The following is a 22,387-nucleotide window of genomic DNA, read 5'->3' as shown; positions in this document are numbered from 1 at the left end:
TAGGCAGAAGGGAGTTTTTAATAAGTAAATGTGATCGGTGGAATGCGGTAATTAAAAAAGTAAACAGACTCTGGGATGAGTTTAGAGCAATTGTTGAGGAATGTGGAAATAGATTTTTACTTTTAAAAGTGGTAATGAATGGTAAAGATCTACTACATTATAACAGAGGAAAAAGAGACTAAGGAGGTGCAGGTTGGAAAGAAATGGAGTTAGAGATGGCTGTGGAAGTAAGGAGAAATTAAAGGAACTTACTAGGAAACTGAATCTAGCAAAGAAGGCAAGGATTATGGGCGATCATGCACACTTTAGTGAAAAATAGAATAGTATGTATAGGTACTTTAAGGCAAAAATGGGATCCAAGAAGGACATCCCAGGAATCATTAATGAACAATGATAGTGTGTATGCGAGAATCATCAAAAAGCAGAACTATTCAGTCAGCAGTATGTAAAGTTTGTTGATTACAAGGGTAATCTCCAGATATTTTTTTGCTAGTTGCTTTATGTCGCACCGACACAGATAGGTCTTATTGCGACGATGGGGCAGAAAAGGGCTAGGAATGGCAAGGAAGCGGCCGTGGCCCGCGGCCTTTATGAAGGTACAGCCCCAGCATTTGCCTGATGTGAAAATTGGAAACCACGGAAAACCATCTTCCGGGCTGTCGACAGTGGGGTTCGAACCTACTATCTCCCGAATACTGGATACTGACCGCGCTTAAGCGACTGCAGCTATCGAGCTTGGTAATCTTCTGATAGAGGTGGTGGCTAATGGTAAATAAGTATTAAAGTTTACCTATGATAACAGTGACGCTTTTAGTAAGGTACAAAATTTGAAACCTAGAAAAGCGACTGGAATTGATTGGAATAATTAAGAGAGGAATTCTTCAAGGCAGTTTTATTGGATGTTTATGTTTTCTTATATATATATATATATATATGTGTGTGTGTGTGTGTGTGTGTGTGTGTATGTGTGCGTGTGTAAAGAGTGTAATCAGAGATAAGGCTTTTTTTCAGAAGTTGTAATTCTGTACAGAGAAATAAATAAGTTACAAGTTTATGAGCAACTTCAAAATGACCTCGATAATGTTGTGATATGGACAGTAGGCAATGGTATGATGTAGTGATGGGCAGAAAAACGCCCAACTGTTTGGAGAAAACAGTTTTCGGGTGGAAAACGAACGAACTGTTTTTAAAAGTTCCACCAAACTGTTTTTCCTTCAATACAGTCCACAGTTTGTCTTTCACTGTTCGCTAGTGAGTAGACACTGATGTAACCTTGAACCTACCCGCGCGTTCGGAGCTATTCGGCCTGAAATCGGCATTGCTCGGTACTTAACCACTCCCATTCCCTCGCTGTCAAATCGACTGTTTGTCTCGTATTTAGTTGGCAGTGAGCCAAGAGCTGTTTGGAAAAGCAACTTCTAGCCGTTGAACAGTTCTTCAACGTTTTTGCTTATTGCTGGTTGCGGGCTGTTGGCGGGTGATGTACCGGTGTTCTCAAGCCCGTTTTAAAACGGAACGGTGTTAAGTTTGCCGAGTGCTGAGCGAGGCGAGTTGTTTTACAACATGTCAAAACGAAGCGAGGTGTGGAATTATTTCACGAAAAGTGACAATGATAAGGCGCTTTGCACTATCTGCAAGCAACTTATTTCTTACAAGTCAACTATTACAAATTTGAAAGGACATTTGCAAAGAAAACATATAGCAATATATACTGAGCTAACGTGTCATAGTGTTAAGGAAATACCTTCAGCGGAAAAACGACCAACTAGGCCTACAGAAGATAGAGAGGAACCTAGTATTAGCACTAGCAGGCCTGATAGCGAAGCCTCGACTGCTGATTCATGTGTTGCGCCTAAAAGACAAAGATTAATTAGGTCTTACGTCACTAAAAATGTTTCATCTGCCCAAAAGAAATTAATTGATCGTGACTTACTTGATTTATTTATTTTAGATTATCAGCCCTTTAGTATTGTTGAGGATAGAGGGTTTTCTAAACTTATGAAGTGGATCCCTGGCTATGAATTACCTGGTAGAAAGACTATTTCAAATGTGATGGTTCCAACACTCTATCATCAACAGTTTTCTTTAATAAGAGAGACAGTGAAGAATGAAGCAGTGAGTGTGTGCATAACAACTGATTTGTGGACATCGTTAGTTGCAGAGAGTTACATTGCCGTAACAGCGCATTACATTACGAAAGAGTTTTCCTTCAAGACGGTTTTACTGAAGTGTTCTAGTTTTTCTGGAAGCCATACGTCTGTTGCGTTGGCAAACGAAATTAAGTGCATACTATCCGATTGGAAGCTGCATGACAAAGTGAATTTTTCAATTTCTGATAACGCTAGTAATATAACAAACGCGTTTGAGGAAATTCTGAAGTGGGAACACTATGGCTGTTTTGCTCATAAATTAAATTTGATTGTCCAGGGTTCTCTTCAGGACATGCAAGTCACCATTGAGAAAATCAAAAAAGTTGTCAGCTACTTCAGGAGAAGTTCACTAGCAAGCGAAAAACTACTGAAGTACCAGATATCAAGTGGACATACAGTGCCTAAACGCCTTTCCCAAGACGTCACGACGCGCTGGAATTCAACTTTTTATATGTTGCGTCGATTTGTAGAACTCGAAGAAGCTATCAGAGCCACTATTGCTCTGCTAGATAAACATCTGCTCGTAATAACTGGCGAAGAGTGGCAAGCTTGTCGTCAACTTTGCAATGTGCTAGCTCCGTTTGAAGAAATGACTAATTCTCTGAGTGGAGAAGCATATATGACTGGAAGTTCTGTGATTGTGGTCGTCAGGTGCCTGAAAGGTATTTGCGAAAAACTCGGGCAATCAGCCGAGTTCACAGAAGGAGTGAGGGCCGTAATTGCTAGCCTTATTAAAGGGTTAGGAGAAAGGTTCAAGAACGTTGAACACAACAGCACCTTTGCCTTATGCACTTTTATTAGATCCGCGCTATAAAGACCACGTTTTTCAGGACCCTGCGGCACTAGATAACGTCAAAAAGAGGGTGCGTAATTTGGTAGTAGACTTAATAGAGAGAAACGCCCAGACCAGCGAGAAGCAGAATATTGACATTCCGTCCTCCTCACTTCCATCTACAACTGGTGCATTTCAGCCCTCTTGTCCAATAAGCGCTTGGAGCATTTTCAACGACATTATTGGAGATAAACGTCCTCAAACCAGCCCTCTGTCACGAGCCAACAAGGAACTGGATTTGTATTTGAAAGATGACATTTTACCTCGTGTAAATGAAGCAGGAGAATCTAATTGCCCCTTAGATTGGTGGAAAAATCACCAACATGTGTATCCCAATTTAGCACAAATATTCGTAACAAAGTATAACATAGTGGCCACTTCAGTGCCCTGTGAAAGACTTTTTTCCCGAACTGGACTGATTATTAATGAAAGGAGAACAAGGCTGTCATCAAGAAAGGTAGAAATGTTGATGTTCCTCAATGTAAATACGAAGAGTTAGTGCTTGAGTATTTTTCATAACGGGTACCATGTGAACAGAATAATAAAGTGTAGCATAGTGATCACATCAGTGCCATATTGAAGACCTACTTTCCCAAATTGGATTGGTAATTAATGCAAAGCTCTCACAAAAAGAGGTCGAAATATTAATGTTCCTTAATGTAAATATGAATAATTAATTTTAAAGTGTTTTCCTAATATTGTGCATCTTATGAATACTCTCGTTTTTTTTGTGTGTATTTATCACTGTTATCTATAACATTCTGTAACTTCTATTTTTTAAAGTAGTTCTCGTTGAACAATAATCTTATAATGGTATATGATGAACATAGACACTGTATAATAATACTGCTATAGATACTTCACTAATAACAGACTGGTTAACAAAAACTCCGGGTGTGTGGAACCGTATCGATGAGCAGACCGCCGCGATCACAAAACGCTAATGTCAGTTGATAGCCTAATGATAAGTGAATGTCTTTACAGACTATATCCTTTGCTTAACAATGGAGTGTTCACTCGTCTTATCGTTCTTCCCTATATCCTTCATACAGGTATTTCGTCAGCCTTCAGCTTGTGCTGTCTGCTTAGACATTACGAAACAAGTTAGATTGAAAGGTGGTGAAATATCTCATTTCCTATCCCGCAGCCCCCTTGTGCATGTGACTTACTCGTCCTTCACTTTCTCGTTATGAACGAATGACCTGTTGTATTCAAACTGTTTGGGAAAACAGTTGTTTTTAACAAACAAACAGTTCGTTGGCGTTTTCCTAAAACAGCAGAAATGACCACCACTAGTATGATGATAAACGGAGTTAAGAGTCAGGTTGTGAGTTTCACAAATAGGAAAAGTCCTCTCAGTTTTAATTGTGTTGATGGGGTGGAAGTACCTTTTGGGGATCATTGTAAGTACCCAGGTTTTAACGTAACGACCCAGAGTCTCTACATTGATTATTTTAGCGACATTCTCTTATAGCTATCTGTTTCAGGTGCAATAATTACCATCTACAGATTTTGAGCTCTGGTGCCTGTCTGTTTGTTCTTTGTTTGTTTACTGAAAAACTACTGGACATATTTCAACAATCTTCATATTTAGAATCCACCTATCTAAATGTAGGTTTCATTGGGGTAAGCACATAAATATGATTTTAAATAACTGGTACAGATCTCTGCAAATGGTTATGGGGGTATTAAATTCTACGCTCACCTGCGTTTGGCTAATGGCCGCTTTGATTTGACTGTAAAACATTCCGCTAATAACATCTCCCTTATTAATACTCCTATCGGAAAACTGTACACGACAAAAAGTTAGAAATACATTTCCATTAAGATTGATCACGGATACTTGGTGAGAGAGTAAAGTCAATGTTTCGGTGTTCCTATAACCCCCACCCCAGTTCATTTAGGGATTTTGAAATGGTATCGACCCTGAAATCTACATTTAGATAGGTGGATTCTAAATATGAAGTTTGTTGAAATATGTCCAGTATTTTTCAGTAAACAAACAAAGAACTAACAGACAGGCACCAGAGCTCAAAATATGTAGATGGTAATTAATTCACTTAAAACATAGCTATAAGAGAATGTCGCCAAAATAATCACCACCACCACTCTCGGTCGTTACGTTTTTATTTACATACATAGATAGTAACGTTGTTCTAATTCGCAGCAAGAGTGGGGATATGAATGTGGCAGTTTGTAAAAAGACAATCTTTTTGGTAAGTAAACTACAAATCAAAACATGGTAGTACTGTAGATAGTATGTAATACGTTGTAGGTGGCACTGAGTACTGTATCTCTAAGATATTCGTTCTGTTAGTAGAACAGACATCATTCTCTTGGAGAGCTTCGGTATACCGGTAATCAGTATTCTAGATTCTTGAGGAGAGTTCTATGTGTCTCTAAATATACATCATCAAGACTAGTATACGTTCTTGCAAAGGAGACGTACTTCATTGAAGACATAAGATTTAGATTGTTAGTTTAAGTGACAAGGAGTTACAGGGAGTTGCTACAGGAACTGAAATCAAAGAGGGCTATGATATGGGATGAGTTTTACTCATGCGATGATGAACAGGGATTGGAAGCGCGGTGGATATGATCTGAGGCATATAGTGACCAGGTTCGACATACACGGGTTCCACCATAAGGTATGCAGAACCTTGGGATTTCATAAGCCAGGACCAGGCTGCGTATGTGTCTTCTGTGACCAACGATGTGATAATATACCATGCCATCGAATGTGTCCGTAGAAAAGGAAGCTTGACACAATTGTGTCAATAACCGATGATGTTCTGCACGCATTGATTGTATATTATTATTGACATATATCTTAATATGTTTAAGTGTACAAATTACGACCATTTAGTTGCAATAAATTTATTATTAATATTCTGGTTCTCATCACCTGACACATGTATACAAAGAGTATTAGAAGAGCTGAACCGAGAGCAAGAAACATACAATTGTCTATGCGGGAAAGATCCTGAATGTCCAAGCTATACCCCAGCGATAGTGAGCGTTTAGCCTTGCGACTTATTTACGTTCATGGCTAAAGCAGACACTTATGGGGAATTGAAGTCACCTAAAGTGGAAGAAGTAATTGGTAGGAATTGGGGCAATACGTAGTATATAAACAATTTCATCCCTTCCAATACCTGTTAAAATATCTTCCTCAATTATATTCCTGTATAATGTCCTTACTCTCAGGCGAATACTCTTGCATGATTTCGGTGTGTTTAGGTTCCACATACCATTATCGGCACTCTTGTTTATGAGGTAATTTCATGTGCTGGTAAACCAGGCGCAAAAATAAAATTGAGGAACTCAAGTGGATAATGAACCGCATCGTCGTCAACCAGTGTGTCACATATCAGTAATTATCAGACCATGTGTAGACTAGAGGAATGACATGGTAAAAAGTTGTCTAACTCCCCAGTTACTTCCCACTAACACATAGGCAGGCTGTTCTACTCCGGTTCACGGTTTGGCCGCTAGATGTCAGGTCTCCGTTCTGTTTCTGGCGGACTTAAACATTGTGATATGCGGAGTAATTGTGATGCTGTGTTGATTTTGTGTGATGTATTGTGAATATTGTTTCTGTCGGTGTCTGTGCGGTTGAGAAGAAAGTGCACAAGTGCACCTGTATGTAAATCGGATGACACTTAAAAAGCATGAAAATTGACGTTCCATAGTTTGCCTTCCGAGTGCGGTTTAAGAGAGAAATGGAAGCAAGCTATTTCTAGGCAAGGTGATAAAGTAGGATCTCTTCAGGTACCTAGCAATTCTTCTCATAAAACAGATTTCAGTGCAAGCATATCAATCAAAGTTCCTTATGTTTTTAGTGTGTATCCTGTTCACAAACAGGAAAATGTCAAACGCAGGAAGCGTCCGGCTCCAAGAAATGATGTATTGCCATCAAAATTTAGTAAACGTTCCGATTCAGATAATAATGAACATACCATATCTTCATACGCCAGCCACAAACGAAAAAGGAGTAGAAGTCTCGTTTCTATATCAAGGAATGGCTACAAGTATCTCTGTTAAATCTAAAAATATAGGGACGAGAAAATTAAATACCAGATTACAGAAAACAATCTGTAAATTGAGAAGTAGGATACGGGTAAAGAAATCAGAAAAAAAAAATGTTTTAAGGTATCTGATCTTGACCAAAAAGCGAACCAAATTGAAAAGAATGCTAAAATTGGTCATTTAGGAGCTTTATTCCTGTTATAACTAATTTAATTTTACGGGAAGAAAAAAGAGAAATACGGTGAATCGACGCTAAATATTCGCGTCCTCTGGCATAGGAAAGCACATACCAGTCACAGATTTCTGTGAACCTTGCACTGCCTAACTCTACCGGATCAGAGAACGCTAAAAAGTATATAGTATTTTCTAGTGGTTAACGAGCATAACAGCGCTCACCAAACAGCGGCTTCAATACGAATGACAAAACATCAGATGTGCGGAGGAAAAGATTGGATCTCTGATAATTGGTGAAAGGGCGATTAAATCCTAAGTCATTTATCGCCGCAATCTCGATCCGTTAATCGGATACTCTGAGGCACAATTAAAGGAATCGGTAAGAAGTGACAAACTCGCTATCAGATTTCTCTGCTTCTTTCGCGAATTACTTATTTCGTTTAAGCATGGTATAAGAAATACGTTGTAGAAAATGAGTCAAGCAATAGGGAACATGCATGATCCGGGGTTTTAATTAAAAATATGCTAATCTGATACAAAATTGCATGCAGAATTCAAAAATGTGATCAGAATGTACAAATAATAACTCCAAACATGATAAAAATCTACGAAAATGTCACGTCACGCAAGGACGCGATCTCATTGGCCTGACGTCATCGTACAGGTTGACTGAATTAGCAGACGAAATAACACAGTGTGCTGTGAGAAGCAGGATACACTTCGCGTATTTCTACTTTACGTTAGTGTCTAGTATGGTTAAATTCGAGGTCTATACATTGGATAATAATCTGAGTGGTATATTTTAGACTTAAAATGAATCCTGCGCAGACAGTGAGGCAGAAAACTTATAAATGGTGTAGAGTTCCGATGTGCAATAGCACATCGCATACCATCCCAAACAAATTGTTTATAAACGTTCCAAAGACGCTAAAACTAGGGAGAAATGGATTTTGGCGAGCTGGAGAAATGCTGGTGATATATCGGAAAAGTCTACAGTTTATTTCTTTGAAGATTTTAACGTAAGATGAATTTGTTTGAATTTTCAAATCACTTTTCCATGTCAGCTGTTCTAGTGGTAAAACTTTAAATTTTAATGTATGATGCTTTATTTAAATGCTTCAATTACATCTTGGAATATGAAAGTAATAAACGGTGCATTAAATAATGCTGATTATTAAAGTATTCTCCAAACCTAACCTATGTTTTGGGTGATCCATGTCAAGATAATAAATCAAAGGGGTTATGAACCATTTTGACAGCTCTAATTCTACCAATATATCTTGGCATGGGACAGTTATGTATGTCTTTATTGAAGAGCTTAATTGGTAAAGAAATTTAGGCTATGTCTAAATACCCTATAATGTAGCAAAGAATAGGCGTGTACATCATGAAAGGAAACGACGTGAATTTAACAAATGTATAACTCTACACAAAACCAATGCTTGTCTGTTGGAGTCTTATAAGTTAACAATGCTCAATTATAATAATTATCATAATATTAATGAAATAAATAACATAATTGCACACAGGTGAAAATAGTGATGTAGGTGTTTAAAATATAATCCAACATAGCCTAAGTTTTAGGTTATACAAGCCAAGTCAATAAACCGAAGGGTAAAAATACCGCGCGAGTTGGCCGTGCGGTTAGGAGCGCGCAGCTGTGAGCTCGCATCCGGGAGATAGTGGGTTTTGAACCCCACTGCCGGCAGCCCTGAAGATGGTTTTCCGTGGTTTCCCATTTTCACACCAGGCAAATGCTGAGGCTGTACCTAAGGCCACGGCTGCTTTGTTCCCATTCCTAGGCCTTTCCTGTCCCATCGTCGCCATTATGTGACTGTGTGACGTAAAGCAAACAGAAAAAAAAATAAAGTCACAGCACCCAAAGACATTCCTGTATTGAACGACTAAAATGTCACCAGGACACTTTTCTTTCCTGATATGCTCAGCTTGTTAAAAGCCAAATGTAATTAATGTTATTGGCTTCACGCCCCGCTAACTACTTCTACGATTTTCGGAGACGCCGATGTGCAGGAATTTAGTCCTGCAGGAGTTATTTTACGTGCCAGTAAATCTACCGACACGAGGCTGACGTATTTGAGCACCTTCAACTACCACCGGACTGAACCAGGATCGAACCTGCCAAGTTGGGGTCAGAAGGCCAGCACCTCAACAGTCTGAACCACTCAGCCCGACTTGTGAAAACTAGATGAAGTCATATTTACCTTTATCATGTTTAACTTTTTCCCTCCACAAAGATATTTAATTCTCTTTCATGGGCCCCGGAAGTGGGTAGGCCAGTTGTCCCAACCATAAATATATATTTTTTTGGGAATGATAGATTATAGCCCTATAGTACTATGATCTTTCTTTCTTTCTTTCTTTCTTAATCAGTTTATCCTTCAGGGTTGGTTTTCTCTCGGACTCAGCGAGGGATTTCACCTCTACCACTTCAAGGGCAGTGTCCTGGAACGTGAGACTTTGAGTATGGTGATGAAACTGGTGAGGAGGGCCATTACCTCGCCCAGGAGGCCTCACCTGTTATGCTCAACAGGGGCCTTGTTGGAGGATGGGAGGATCGGAAGGGATAGACAAGGAAGAGGGAAGGAAACGGCCGTGGCCTTAGGTGCCTGGAGGAGAAGTAGGAAAATACGAAAAACCACTTCGAGGATGGCTGAGGTGGGATTCGAAACCCTTCTACTCAGTTGACCTCCCGAGGCTGAGTAGACCCCGTTCCAGCCCTCGTACTATTTGTTTTCAACTTTCATGGCAGAGCCGGGAATCGAAACCGGGCCTCCGGGAATGGCACACATTAACCACTACACCACAGAAGCGGACTAGTACTATAATGCTACCTATATGTTTATGTTAGTGCTGAAATCCGATTTCTTACTTTACTAATGCTGAAAGCCCGAAAATGTAATGTTATTCTTTAATAGGGGAATCAGTCTAGAAGGAAATGTTGAAAGTGATGTGATATCTATCCAGGTTCAGTTGTTATCCTAATACTATGGGTTACAGTACATTGCACGTATATAAAAGATGCCACTTACAAACTTGCTTTTTATCCGCGAAATTCTGCGGCCACAAAAGTCACTATTTTTCAAGAATGATGACATCTACACATGATAGATTGTCTGATTGTGCTGTTTTGAACCTTTCTTCTGTCATTCTGAAGTTATTCGCGATCATGAATAATAAACAATCGGCTTTTAGCAACGGCTGATGCACAACGGCTGGTAGAGCTCCATGCGATACGGGATCGTGACGTCACAGCGCGCCGCTTACGTCAGAGGCCGTTTCACTCGCCTTGCGGAAAGGCACTATTAAATATTTTTTTAATGGTAGAAAACAAGGCAACATACCACAATGTAATACGTTTACGTACTATTTCATTGGTGTACTTTTCAAAAAAAATATTTTTGAAAATGATGCATGTTCCCAATTGCTCTTGGTCTATCTTCCATGTCATATCTGTCTGCTGCCTTCTGAAATTACTAGTTTCAATGAATTTTATAGTTTTTCATACTCACACGTGTTGCAATGAGCGGATGAGAGAGCTCAGTAAAGAGAACTCTAGTGGAGGTAGTCGGAAGTATCTCGAGGCCGAGTCTAGTGCGTTCTATTTCCCGGCCTTTTTAATATCTTGTAGGCAACGCGCCAGGCCACTTTCTAAGCAGACTAAAGCGAAAATGAGGGCGTTGGCCAGGGGAAGACGCGGGTGAGAGGGGTTGCGCCTACGATGTTGTCACATGGTAGAAGAGACGTAAGGGGGCGCGCGTTTCATGCCCTTTGTTAACACGAGTTCTGGTAATGCTGCCGCCAGTGCGGAGCTGCCATACTTACTCAATAGATGTCTTGACCACGTGTGTGCAGTCACTATCAGAGTTCTTTTAAAACAGCAGTGAGAGAATGGAATGTTTTATTCGCTGTTAAAAACAGTATATGTGTGTATCGTGTGCTGAAGTTACTTCACAACAATGGCGCCATTATGTAAAACACGTGAAACAGACGGAGATTCATATGTGGAAAGCTGATGGCCTCATAGAACTTCTTCACAAAAAATCTAGGATCAACCTCAGTGATGACAGCTCCAGCGCCATTGATGATACTTCGTGTGCTGACCACGATTCTGATTCCGACTTGGGTGTACACCTAACCGATACAGATTAATTACTATTGCACAAGGCAAACTGACGCTTAAATACGCTGTTATAAACATATTTTATACCAATCTAATAATCCGATGATAATAATGAGAGAGTAATAATAATAATAATAATAATAATAATAATAATAATAATAATAATAATAAGAACATTCTTCAGCTTATCCCAGTTATTTACGGGGTCGCTTGAGCCACCCTGCCTATTTTTTTTTATTTTGGCCGGGTTTTTAGACTGGATGCCTTTTCTAACTCCATGTGATTCCCAAGATGAAAATTTCGACCCAGAGAATCGAACGGGATTCGAACTTCAGCCTTTTGGGTGGAAGCAAGCAGGTGAACAAACCACTCACCTAATCGCATTCCTTCCGATTCAATAATAATAATATTACTTTTTTTATAAAAATATTTATTTGGCGAAATCGTGCTGAAATCCACTTGATCGACAGTTTCCCCTGTCAGTTTCAAAGTTCATTCCAGTACAGGTACTTCATTACTTCTTTGGCTTATTCATCAATTATCGCCCATGAGTAGTGTGACAGACCTATTCAGCCGGCGCAGTTCAAATACTTGGAATTCGCCTAACGGAATTTAATGAAAATCGATATGTAAAGTTAAGAGAATAAGGCTCTACACTCCAGGCTATAAATAATTGCATTCACTCTGGGTGAAATGGTATTTTATGGAAAACCTAACATTTAATCCTCAAATATCTACATTGTTAGTGTCCTGTCAATGTATATTACATAACCAACATTGTTCATAACTCCGTACGAAGAATGGGTATTTAGCCAGTCTAATTATAAATTAATTCCTATACTCACAATCATCCAAGGCACAAACGTGCACCGCGAACAGTACCACAAGGAGTATTTTCATGATGGCTGGTGTATTCTGTTGCTGTCAAACAATGAACTGCTATTTATACTGTCTGTTGTACTCAAAAGGAACCTCTCGTGAAATTCTTAGAGAAACGTGTGCAATACGCTCACACTTTACGTGAAACACGATTCAGGCATAAAAGTAAAGCATTTTACTTTGAACTCGTGATTTTGCAGTTATTCTGAACTTTAACAATAGCATTATAGTTCAAATTATGTCGAAGACTGACTCAAGTACTAAAAGTTGATTATCATTTTATAGCACAGTAAGCAGTAATGTTGTTCCATCTACACCTATTAAAAAATATAGCTGGCTTTAAACTAATCCATTTGTTTAATGTGGCTATATACTTTTCTTATCACTATTTTCGTACAGTTCCACATTACAACCTCTGAATTTCTAAGATTTTTAAATCCGTAGGAGTTGTCAAATTCTTAGAACTTTTATTATTTCTTGACCCCATGAACATTTTTAAAAATCGGGACTCCTATATCGGGATTTTTCTCTTGTACTTCGCACTCGTTATAAGAACGTAGGGTGACATTTCAGTTTAACATTGAAGCTAGGGAAAATGTGAGTAATCGCTACACTGGGTTATAATACACCACAAAGGGTAGCTGGCTCAGTATTTCGTCAAAGAACCTTAGTGTGATTTTTTTTTTTTTTTTTTATTAGGGTTGTTTATAGTCGCTTTAACTCCAAGGTCTTATCGCGACTCTTACATATGATTACAGAATAATGGTAATAATAATAATAATATTGTAATTATGTAAAGAAAAAAAATAAGTATAATGTAATTACATTTTGGAGTGCAAGCCAGTGTCTTTGAGGAAGTTGATGACTTGATGACTCAGTGCTGGAGAAGACAGTGTCAGTTCCATTCCTTTAGGTATGTTGTGGTGTTGGCGCCAATGGTCATACAGTTGACATTCTGAGATGATATGCTTGACAGTGAGAGAGCAGTTACATTTGCTGCAGGTGGGAGGTTGTTTCTTTTCTAGGAGATAGTTGTGGGTGATCTTCGTATGTCCTATCCTTAGTCGGGAGATTAAGACTTGTTCATGTCTGGTGAGGTTTTGGAGAGGATATGTTCTTGTAGATATCATTTTAATTTTTTGGAGGTTGCTAGTGGAAGTTTTAAGCCAGTTCATTTTCCATTGTTCGTGTAGTTTGATTTTGATATAAGCGATGATATCAGAATGTGGCGTAGCAATTTGACGGTCGTTGATTGGGAGACTAGTAGCTTCTTTTGCTGCTTGATCAACTGATTCATTGCCTGGTATTCCTCTGTGAGATGGGATCCACATAAAAATAACATTTTTTCCTGCGATCTTGATCTTGTGGTACAGCATTTGAATTTCTTTAACAAGTAGGTGTGTTGTTGATGGATTTTGTATTGAAGTTAATGCACTTTTGGAATCAGAGAATATTATGAATGAGTTGTTGTAGCTTGCTTTTGAAATATGAATCATGGCCTGTTTAAGATCATACAGTTCACTTGTAAACACTGTAAAAAGATCTGGTAATCTGTATAGCTTACTATAGTCTTTATATTTCACTGCACAACCATTTCTCTCATTGAATTTTGATCCATCAGTATAAATTGCACTATATGATGAGTATCTATTACAAATTTCATTAAATAACTGTTGGAATTTTGCTGTGTCAGTTTGAGCTTTAAGATTGTTGTTCAATTCCCAGTTGACTGGAGGCAAATGAGTTTTCCATGGAGGGGTATCTAGTGAGTTGTGTGGAAATAAAATGGGTGGAAGGCTGAGGTTTATTTCTTTGAGAAGATTGGATATTCTGATGTTAAAGGGTTGGGGTTGAGATCCAGTTAGTTTTCCTTTATGTCTCTTTGAAATTAGGTGTTTTTTCAAGTGTTGGTTACTTGTACCAGCTATCTTGAGTGCGTATGTCAAACTCAGCTGTTTACGTCTGATTTCAAGTGGTGGTTCGTTGGCTTCGATCTCTATACTAGCTATGGGGCTGGTGCGGTGGGCTCCTAGGGCAATTCGAAGAGCTGAAGATTGGATGGTATCAAGGATCTTAAGAGTAGATGGTCTGGCAGAACAATATACTATACTGCCATAATCCAGTTTGGCTCTGATTGTGGCTCTGTATGTGTTCATTAGGACATGGTAGTCTGCTCCCCAGTTTTTTGCTGAGAGAATTTTCATGATATTCATTCTTCTTTGACACTCGTCTTTAAGATTTTTAAGGTATGGGGTCCAGGTGAGCTTGTTATCAAATAGAAGTCCTAGAATTTTAATAGTTTTAACTGATTCAATTTTATGGTCTTCCATATATAATTCAGGGTTAGCGATAGTATGTTTATTTTTGGAGAAGAGCATACATTTGGTTTTAGTTTTAGAAAATTTTAATCCTGTGGTTTTAGTCCAGTTTTGAATATTTACAATTGATTCTTGTAATAGGAGTTGAGTCGTCGTAATGTTTTTCCCTGGGCAGAAGATTATCAAATCGTCAGCAAAAAGGCAACACTTAACTGGTGAGTGGATGTTAGAGACTATACCATTAATTGCCACAAGAAACAGTGTTACACTGATAACTGATCCTTGTGGGACTCCATTGTTGATTACTACTTCCTTTGACAGCATTCCATTTACTCTAACTTGAATTCGGCGCATTTGGAGAAAATTATAAATGAAATATAGGATATTTCCAGATATATTATGTGTCATTAGAACTTTGATTACATAGTCTTTCCATACCATGTCATATGCCTTATTAATATCTAAACTGACTGCTATTAGGTGTTGGTTATTGAGAAACGCTTCCTGTATTTCAGATTCCAGACTTATCAAAGTGTCTGTTGTGGAGTGTGCTTTACGGAACCCGTTTTGCACATTACTGAAGAAATTTATGTGCTCGAGATACCAGCGTAATCTTTTGTTGACTATTTTCTCCATGAGTTTACACATCGCATTAGTTAAAGCAATAGGGCGATAATTTTCTGCAATTGAGTTGTCTTTCCCTGGTTTGGGTATTGGAACTACAATGGCATTTCGCCATTGGTCAGGAAATGTCTTAGAGCTCCATATGTGGTTGAAAATGGCCAGAAGATAATTTATTGCACTTAGTGGAAGCTGTTTTAGAAATTCATAAGGGACTGTATCTGGGCCAGGACTAGATTTGCCACATTTGTCAAGTTCAGTAATTATTTCCTGTAGTTGAAAAGTATCATTTAGATTATAGTTAGGGTCAGAGATAGCTTTCCTTAGATCAACGGATTCACTGGATTTCTTTGTATGGAGAAATTCAGGATCATAATTTTTGTCACTAGAGATCTCGGCAAATGTGTCAGCTAATTTATCAGCGGTGTTTTGAGGTTTGTTTATGAAGGTTCCATCAACAGAGTTTCTGAGGGAAGTAATGTAGAAGTGATTATATTTGCCATTTATTCTTTGAAGTTTATTCCACATTTCCTTTTGTGGGGTTTGGGAACTTAGCGAGGAGACAAATGATAGCCATGAATTCTTTTTGCTGAGTTTAATTTCTTTTCGAGCGATTGCTCTATATTTCTGAAATTGGGCTTTATTTTCAGGTGTGGGTTTTCTTTTGTAGAGGTAGAAAGCACGATTCTTATTCTTAATAGCCTCCTTACAAGTGTCATTCCACCAAGGTACTTTTTTCTTAAAGGAGTTTGAGGTTACTTTTGGAACACTCATGTCTGCAGATTTAACAAGAACTTCTGTGAAATCTTGAACAATGATATTTATGTGCTTAGAAGGGAAATCATTTGGAGGGGTTAAGTCTTTTAAGTGGTTATTGACTGTCTGCCTAAATTTTGTCCAATCTGCCTTATTTAAGTTCCATTTGGAGTTGTTAATAAATGAGGAGTTGACAGAAGAATTTTCATTATTGATTAGTATCGGGAAGTGGTCACTATTTCCTTGGAGTGTTGAATAAACAGACCAGTTGAAAAGGGTTGCTACGTCCGGTGTGCAGATGGTTAGGTCTATACTACTACAGGTGCCGTGGGCTATGTCAAAGCGAGTTGGAGCAGTAGAGTTCATTAGAATTAAATCAAATTCATCAAGTATCTTTTCTATCTCTTTTCCTCTTGCATCAGAACTATGGCTACCCCATAACGTGTTGTGGCTGTTGAAGTCGCCTACTAGGATGAATGGTTTAGGTGGTTGGTGGATAAGGTTTCGTAGATCGTCACCTTGAAACAAATAACTGTTTGGGATATAAACATTGCAGATACATAGAGAAGGTGGTAGATGGACTGAAATTGCTACAGCTTCCAAATTAGTGTTAACAGTAATTTCCTTTGCATAGATATTGTTTTTGATATAAGTAGCTACTCCTCCACTCGCATGATTCACATTAGTTCTATTTTTGTGGTAGACACTGTAGAGTCTTAGATTGGCAGCAAAGTCGTTCTGAAAGTTTGTTTCTTGGAGACAGATAACAGATGGTTGGTGTTTGTTTATTAGGAGTTGTAGATATTCTAACTGTGATCGATAACTGTTAAGATTCCATTGGAGTAATGTTGCCATAATAATGATCAAAAGCAGAACGAGGTTTATCTCCATTGTTATACTGGGAAGGAATTGTCGTCGCTGGAATAGTCTGGCGTTACATTGATATGCGTTGGGTCTTCACTTTGACTGGCGGATTTCAGTAGTTTTTTTACTATTCGAGTGCTTTTGTTTTTTATGCTTTTATCGGTATAGTAAGGATAGAGTTTTTGAAGGGCTTTAGCAAGACCTTCTAAGTCTTGTGTGTAGTTTGAAGCAATTTCTGATATGTCCTTGGCACCAACTGTATTTTCAAAGAAGGACTGGAGCTGTAGGTAGCTGAGGGGGAATATTGATGGGTCAGCTTCCAAAACTTGTTTTACTGGCAGGAGCATATCACTTATTGATTTTTGCGTGTCTGTCTTGGGTTTCTTGGAAGTGTGATTTGTCTTACGGTTTTCTATTTGTTCAGGAGAGGCCAGTATGGATTTGTTGCCATCAGGAGGATTTGGATTAGTTGTTTCACTGCTAGCTAGTGAAATTGGCCTTTTACATCCAGGAAAATTCACTGTTGTAGGGGTGGCGTGTGTTTCCATAGGTGCTGCAATTTCTCTCTCAATTTGAATTCTGGAGGAGGGAGGATCATTACAGACTTGGCTAAGTGCTAAGTCAGGGTTGGTCATTGAAGTGGCTTCTTGAGTAGGCCTATCTTTTGGGAGTGAGCTAGAAGAGCTAGAAGTACCGATGTCTGTTTTGGGGTTTTCGACCTGTGACTTTTGTGAAATCTCTTGGAGCTGAGGAAAATTATTGGAAGAGGATTCATCTTTTGGAAGTGATACGTTGTTAGGACAATCTTTGGCCAGATGTCCTTCGGTATGGCAAAGAAAACAAGTGGGTGAATCGGATGATAGGTAAATCCAGTAGTTTGTACCATCGTATTCGAGATGAAGGGATTCGGGGAGTTTATCAAAGTCTTCATTCTGAATGTACATTTGTCTTCGAAAGCTTAAAATGTGGGAGAATCCAGGAATTGACAAACCTGCTCTGATTGGGGTAATCCTAGACATGATTTTCACACCGAGTTTTAACAATTCCTCTTCAATAACATAGTTTGGGATCACAGGACAGACGTTGGATAATATAATACGCTTGTTTTTTGTTAGAAGGGGTCGTATTTCCAGTGATACATTGTTTATTAAGATCTTAGGGTTTGTCAATATCAGATCTTCGACATTTTTCTTACTAGAGAGAAAGATGCATATCCTTCCGTTCGATATACGTGAAACAAACCGAATGTTGCTAGGGGTTGTAAGTTTACCTATAGCTAGCACATAATCCTTGATACTGATCCCGTCATGAGATTCGATTACAATAGCTTGTTCTTTGGAGGGGTACGACTGTATTGCAGCAGAATAGCTTAACCTTGAATTACGTTCGTTACTAGGCCTACTTGTGACGGTTGTCATTTGGTTACCTGATGCACTGTTAGGATGTGGAGGGTTATTTACGGTGTTGTTATTATTATTTGTTGGCTTGCATGGTGTCTGTTGAGGAAAAATATCATTGATTTTTTCATTCATTGAATTCGATAAATGCCGACCTCTATCAAGAGAGGTGGCCATTTTGAGTGGGTCAACAAAGGGTTTTAGGTTATCTCTATAGTTCGTCACTTCACACAAGGACCACGGAAATAATGTCAGGTATCTTACTTACAAGAATATAGTAGGTGATCTAAATATTTACTTCTGATCACTCTTACACTAATGTAACGATTATGAACATCTATTAAATACCAAAACTTGAGCAAGGTATTTACTCGCGAACATCATCAGTCACTGCTTAGTGTGATTGTTCCAGTCACCACTATCGTAAGTCGTGTGACACACCGATCATTGCTGAGCGTCGTAACCCCATTTCACTTCATACAGTATTCTGAACTAAGCGTCGCCCTCTCTGGCGGTGTTCAGTTTCTCTTAAAGCCTGCTGAAAAATAATTTCAATGATGTGCTTGATTTGATCAATCCACCTGCTCGATATTCTTCCTCGTGGTCTTCTGCCAACAACCTTACCTTACCTCTCCAAACTTTTACTATTATACCTAAAGAACTGGATGATCCTCCTTATGACGCGAGGAGAAGTTTGGAGATTTTCGGTTCTGGAATAAGACACGCATTGTTTTTCTTTTTCGTCGAGAGTCCAAAGTACACGGACGATCCTTCTCCAACACCATATTAGAAAATCCTTGATACGGCTATTATCTCCTGGCTTGAGGGTGCAGGTCTCGGAAACATAGGAGAAGGTAGAGAACACAAGCGATTCAATCACTCTGACCTTTGTGCTGCACGTTATGGCTCTGCTCTGCCATATCTTAGAGAGCTTGCTCATGGCAGCTCGGCCTAAGGTAGTACGCCTTCTAACCTCTTTTTCGGAACTTCCCGTATCACAAATTGTTGGACCAAGATATATAAAGTAATTCACTACTTCCAGTTCCTTTAATCGACTTGTCAGCTGGATCTGCGGTACTCTATCAATTATGATTAGTTTCTACTTCCTCATGTTGATCTCTAGCCCATATTCTAAACTTGCATCCTTTACTCTTGCTAGTCATTCTGCAATTCATCTTCACTGCTGGCAAGGAGAGTGGTGTCATCAGCAAAGAGTCCACCAAATGATATGCCTTCAGTCCAGTCATAATGGGCATTTTTCATCACATAATCGGCATGTCCGCATCAATAATGTCAAATCTCAGCCATGATTGAACTCCTATTACATTATCATGTAAATATATATCTGCAGGTAAAACAGCAGAGGGAATACGGCGAATATGGTGAATATGAAAGTTTGACAGAGGAGTAAAAATGATTCATTCATCTACTGTCGACCAAAACATTATGTGCACTCGAGTTTGGAGGTTGTTTATGAAATAACCAATAGGCCCACTGAAAATCCAATAACACCATCATTTTTCTCGTTTTATTTCATGTTACTTAATGCTGGTTTCGAATTTTTAATTTACATTGTAATATTTTTTATCACAAGTGGAATGCAAAAATTGCCCGCTTTTTAGCGTGTTTCAACCATGCGTCGAATTGAAGACATCGTTCCTCCAAATCCCGTTATCTGATCGATTCCAAATTTTAACACAATATACATTGGATATTTTAAGTATAGTTTACAAATTTCAGAATTTTTCGTTTCCAAGAAAAATGTTGTTATCAATTTTCTAAAGTAACGTTTCCTCGACTCGGGCTGGTTGAAAATTGCGTTCTTGGTCGCGTTGTAATCGTTACGAATCCAAAATTTATGCTGTATGACTGTGAAATACGTACATGATTTCACTTTTTTATATCAGTTTGCATTTGTAGTGGGTAGGATGACATAAATGGGAAGATGGCTTGCGCTGGGAAGATCCTGCGACGTTGACGCGATAGTGCCAGACACCGCGCCACGCCACGCCAGGATGGAAGTTTTGTCTACTGATTACAGTTACATATACAGTGGTATTTGCTTCTCCGTATGCTTAAAACGTTCCTACGGTATTTAGTAATTACCTGAAGTCAGCATTGAAGCAAATGCCATTCATTATGAGGTAATGAAAAACATTTCCCATTAGCTTTCCTCACGAGGGCTTTGGACCTTCAATGGCAGCTATAAAATGCTTTTTAATACTTTTATGTTATTTGCGTTTTATATTTTTTTAATTCTTCTGACAGATTTTATTTAGGTATATCTAAAAATTAGCAATATATACGTTGGTTTGATTTAGCTTACAGTTTATCAGAAGAAATATCGTCATCCGTTTATAATTCATACTAATTGCTTTCAGAATCAGAACTTCCAAGACTGATTACAACTGGCTGTATTTGAATCTCGTCAGGAAGGTGGTCTTTTTCACGGTAACATTTTTTATATCTATGGCATATTTTATACAGTTTTTCCAGAGCTCAGGCGTTACGGAACGTAAAGTTTCTTGGCATAGGTCCCTTGTCATATTTACGCTTCATCCCTTCTCTTCAGCGCTCCCAAGGTTTATTTTTGCGATTTTATTCTTCACAAGGGCCCAAATCAACTATATAGCGTTCATTTTACTGTGAGCTACTGGCAGCCAGATAAGTTCAGTGACTATTCTTAATTCTTTAGTGATTCGTTCAATTTTCTTTTGAGACGTTCTGAAGTAGGGTTTGGCATGATGGAATAGTACTGCTTTTGTTAAGAAATTGAAATTAATTGCATAAGGCGGCAGTGGGATGTTTCATTTCTCAATCCACGCTATAAAATCGGCTTTTAATCATGACTTGGTAGGGTTCTTAATTTCTGGGTCCAGCATTGTGTGGTAAGATGCGTGGGCTATAACTACAGTAGATTTGTAGGGAGTGGGATTAAAACCTTCCTGAACCAGTCTTCAAAGTGGAGTGAATTCATTTCTTGGCGAAAATCACCTGTTCCTTTCTTTCCCACGAAGCAGAGCTCGGTTCCTTGAAGAAATCTCTGTTCACTGCCAATGTGTAGTATTATGGCACGCTGTCCAGCTCATGTCGGAGTTTCAAAACCTCCCCTCCATCCGTATATTTCCTCCAGGTGGTATCGGTACTGGTCATAATTATCATGTCTCTTCAGATCTTCAATAACTTTCTTTGCAACGCGTAGGTCATTGTGTGGTTTTGGGGGCACAATGTTTCATCTGTAGCCTTCTTCCCGAAGTCGGCGAATTCTTCTTAAAAATACGTGTCTGGAGGCTGCGACTGATAACGACTCCATAACAACAGGATTTTTGTTCAGTTTTTAAATCGAAATCCGGTACTGTGAACAATTTAGCTAAGTTTTTCAAGGGACATTTCTGAAAAGTCGGTCATTGAATCTTGAAGTCGCTCTTTTAATTTTAAAATCGTCGGGAAAGCCTTCTCAAAAAAAATAAATAAATAAAGAACACCGTGTGAATGGTACGCCTGCTAATTCCAGTAGTGAACTGACCTATTGTAATGCACGGTCGTCCTGCTGACAGTCGTTTCTTCTTAAAGGGCGTGGTGGTAGCTTCAATGTTTTCCTTGCAGTTATTTTCTTAATCCTTCTTCACTGCGTGTTTGACAGACCGATGTGATATTCCAAGGCAATCAGCTGTTCGTTGATGAATAGGAAACTGCTTTTCACGTAGCTTATTTCCCTCTAGGGTATAAAACAAACGGTGCTCACTATCATACGAAGCTCAAACTCCTTGAACGAATGTCTTGGAGACATCTTATAAGAATATACACTTGCCAACTAACTGAATAAAACTGAACAGAAGTTAGTTAATTCGAAGACGGAAAATATGTGTGTATTGGGGGTAGAAAACCACAGCATTGGAATTCCATTGACTCGTAGGAGGAAAGGCCAGTGGGTTCGAACATCACTGTCGACAGCCCTGAAGATGGTTTTCAGTGGTTTCCCATTTTCATACGAGGCAAAGGTCAGGGCATCTTAATTAAGGCCACGGTCGCTCCTTGCTCTTTCCTAGACCCTCATCGCCATAAGACCTTTCTGTGTCGGTGCGACGTAAAGAAAATTGCAAAACTATAAAAAGAAAAACTGTCCTCCTCCGTAGCGTAATGGTTAACGTTACTTGCTGCCGTCTTTGGGCGACCTGGGCTCGATTACCGGTAATAACAGAGGTTTACGAATGGCAGGATGGCTA

The 22,387-nt window shown here is 38.9% G+C and overlaps 1 protein-coding gene across 1 annotated transcript in view; it reads right to left on the bottom strand.

The window, feature by feature from the left end:
* LOC136866109 (chymotrypsin-1) overlaps positions 1-12,299 on the bottom strand; it is a 225,842-nt gene extending 213,543 nt beyond the window's left edge. The window contains exon 1 of the mRNA XM_067142786.2: positions 12,172-12,299. Within this exon, the coding sequence (XP_066998887.2) occupies positions 12,172-12,226 (55 nt within the window). The 5' untranslated portion in view covers positions 12,227-12,299. The remainder of the gene's footprint in view (positions 1-12,171) is intronic.
* Between the last annotated feature and the right edge of the window lie 10,088 nt (positions 12,300-22,387).

This window comes from Anabrus simplex, chromosome 3 (assembly GCF_040414725.1).
Source record: "Anabrus simplex isolate iqAnaSimp1 chromosome 3, ASM4041472v1, whole genome shotgun sequence".
In the NCBI taxonomy this organism is placed as follows: Eukaryota; Metazoa; Arthropoda; class Insecta; order Orthoptera; family Tettigoniidae; genus Anabrus; species Anabrus simplex.
This window is presented reverse-complemented; position numbering and strand designations above follow the sequence as displayed.